This window comes from Aplysia californica, unplaced genomic scaffold (assembly GCF_000002075.1).
Source record: "Aplysia californica isolate F4 #8 unplaced genomic scaffold, AplCal3.0 scaffold00157, whole genome shotgun sequence".
Classification (NCBI taxonomy): domain Eukaryota; kingdom Metazoa; phylum Mollusca; class Gastropoda; order Aplysiida; family Aplysiidae; genus Aplysia; species Aplysia californica.
Window position 1 is genome coordinate 1,119,753 of NW_004797427.1, and position 2,013 is coordinate 1,121,765.

General features: G+C 43.1%; 1 protein-coding gene across 1 annotated transcript in view; it reads left to right on the top strand.

The window, feature by feature from the left end:
• The first annotated feature begins 631 nt into the window (after positions 1 to 631).
• Positions 632 to 2,013, top strand: part of LOC101858265 — an 8,676-nt gene continuing 7,294 nt past the window's right edge. The window contains exon 1 of the mRNA XM_013082069.2: positions 632 to 930. Coding sequence (XP_012937523.1) covers positions 915 to 930 — 16 coding nt within the window. The 5' untranslated portion in view covers positions 632 to 914. The remainder of the gene's footprint in view (positions 931 to 2,013) is intronic.

A 2,013-nucleotide genomic window follows, 5' to 3' on the forward strand; every position in this document is an offset into this window, starting at 1 on the left:
CACACACACACACACACACACACACACACACACACACACACACAGACTATCAAACGTGTTCGGAGAGCCATGATCTCATTACCGTGCTTAATCGATCATTTAATCAATAAAGAGTTTTCGTGCCTTTTAGTCATACATGCTTGGCATTGTCAAAATCGAATACTCGAACGTATAGCTAACCCATCAGTTCAAAGTCACTCGTTTGTCTCAAGACACCTGTCTGTCTGTCTGTCTCTCTCACTCACACATACACGCACACACACACACACACACACACACACACACACACACACACACACACACACACACACACGCGCGCACACACTTATTGTTCGCAATTCACCTCCTTCACCCAAAATCCTCACCATTGCTATTACGTATTTACCCATCTCTGCAGCTAGTGATATATTCTCAGAGTGGGTCCATGGCAAAGAAACTTTACACGACTTTCTCATTTGGCTGGGTCCTTTCGGGGGTGGACGTTTAACTCGGAGGTCCCGCCTCTTAAGCTACCAAATAGTGTTGATAGATAAAAGCATTAAACCACTACCATTTTCACATTCTCGGAATTTCAACTCCACCCTGGACTCTCTTCCAGGAAATTCAAACCAGTTTTAAGACTATATGTTCAATGTAGCTCACGTTCTCCCATTTAGCTTTTACTGCTCTGTACCCTATAAGAGAAATGTTACGTTATTTCATGAATTCTCAAAGCTTGTTGAAGTCGGCGTAAAACCACAACAACCCTGATTTTGTTCCCTAGAGGTTACCGGGCGAGTGAGACGAACCACGCGGGAAAATACGAGCAGTTTGTGAACGGTCAGTGGACAGTGAGGGATTGCTCTCTGGCTGTGGCAGGTCTTGTGTGGGACCAGGGAGCTTGTCAGTGTGTGTGGGGACCTGACAGCAAGGAGATGATTACTGGACAGGGTATGTGTGTGCGTGTGTGTGTGTGTGTGTGTGTGTGTGTGTGTGTGTGTGTGTGTGTGTGTGTGTGTGTGTGTCAGTGTGGCTGTGTGTGTGCATGCGTGTGCGTGTCCGTGTGGGCGTACATGCTGATTCCTGATTCTTATAAAGGACATCGGCAAAGCTTTTAACTTTTAGAACAAAAGGAATCGGTTTTGTTCTACAAATTACACGGTTTGTGTATAACACTATCGATGACATTTCCGTGCACTCAATAGGCAAAGATGTTGACGTTAACTCTTTGAAGACGTAGCGACAGCACAGAATGTGTCACGACGCGGTGGAATCAGGCGCTCGTCAATTTTTGAGCATAGAGAGTTATTAATACCGTTGTAAAGCTTGTTTACTTGTCCTGCATTTAGCGAAAACAATTCCACTGTATCTTGAATTGAAGTCGAGATATGCGCGATTGAAGGTGGTGGGGTCGCCTGGTATGAGAGGTAAAACTGGCAAGAAAACGGCCACCAAAGTTTGGTAACCTCCAAAGCTTGAGAGCCCTTGGAAACAGGAAATTTACATTTTTCGCGCCTGTAATAAACGTTTTTCAGCAACAATTACAAACACTCAGAAATGCGTTTTTAAAAGAACATAAAAAGTGTTGAACCAAAAATAGAAAATTTGAAAAAAAATAACCCAACACACAAAAGATGCTTTTTTCTTCGATTTCATTGTTTTGGCGAGCGCCTGATTTCACCACACTGCCCCACAAAATATTCCCTACCATCAGCAAACCAAAGTCCATGTTGCTGCATAATATTTTGAACCATCATACACACAAAAAAAGCTCATTTGCGTATTTCCCAGACGCATGTTCTTGACTGCCCTTTTAAAACTTCAGATAAATAAAACAGAATTGGAAATCTGTATGAATGGGGAAGTTATGCCTCATTTTGTTTTTGTTTTTTTAAGTACTGGTCTAGAGGCTACAGTGACAGCCTCTCATTCTATAGGCATAGATGGAAAATTTTCATCTCTATAATTCTCCTGTCACCTGTCACCTCGTTTCCTGCTCTCTGTCGTCTGCTTTCGACTCCATTCTCTGCCCCC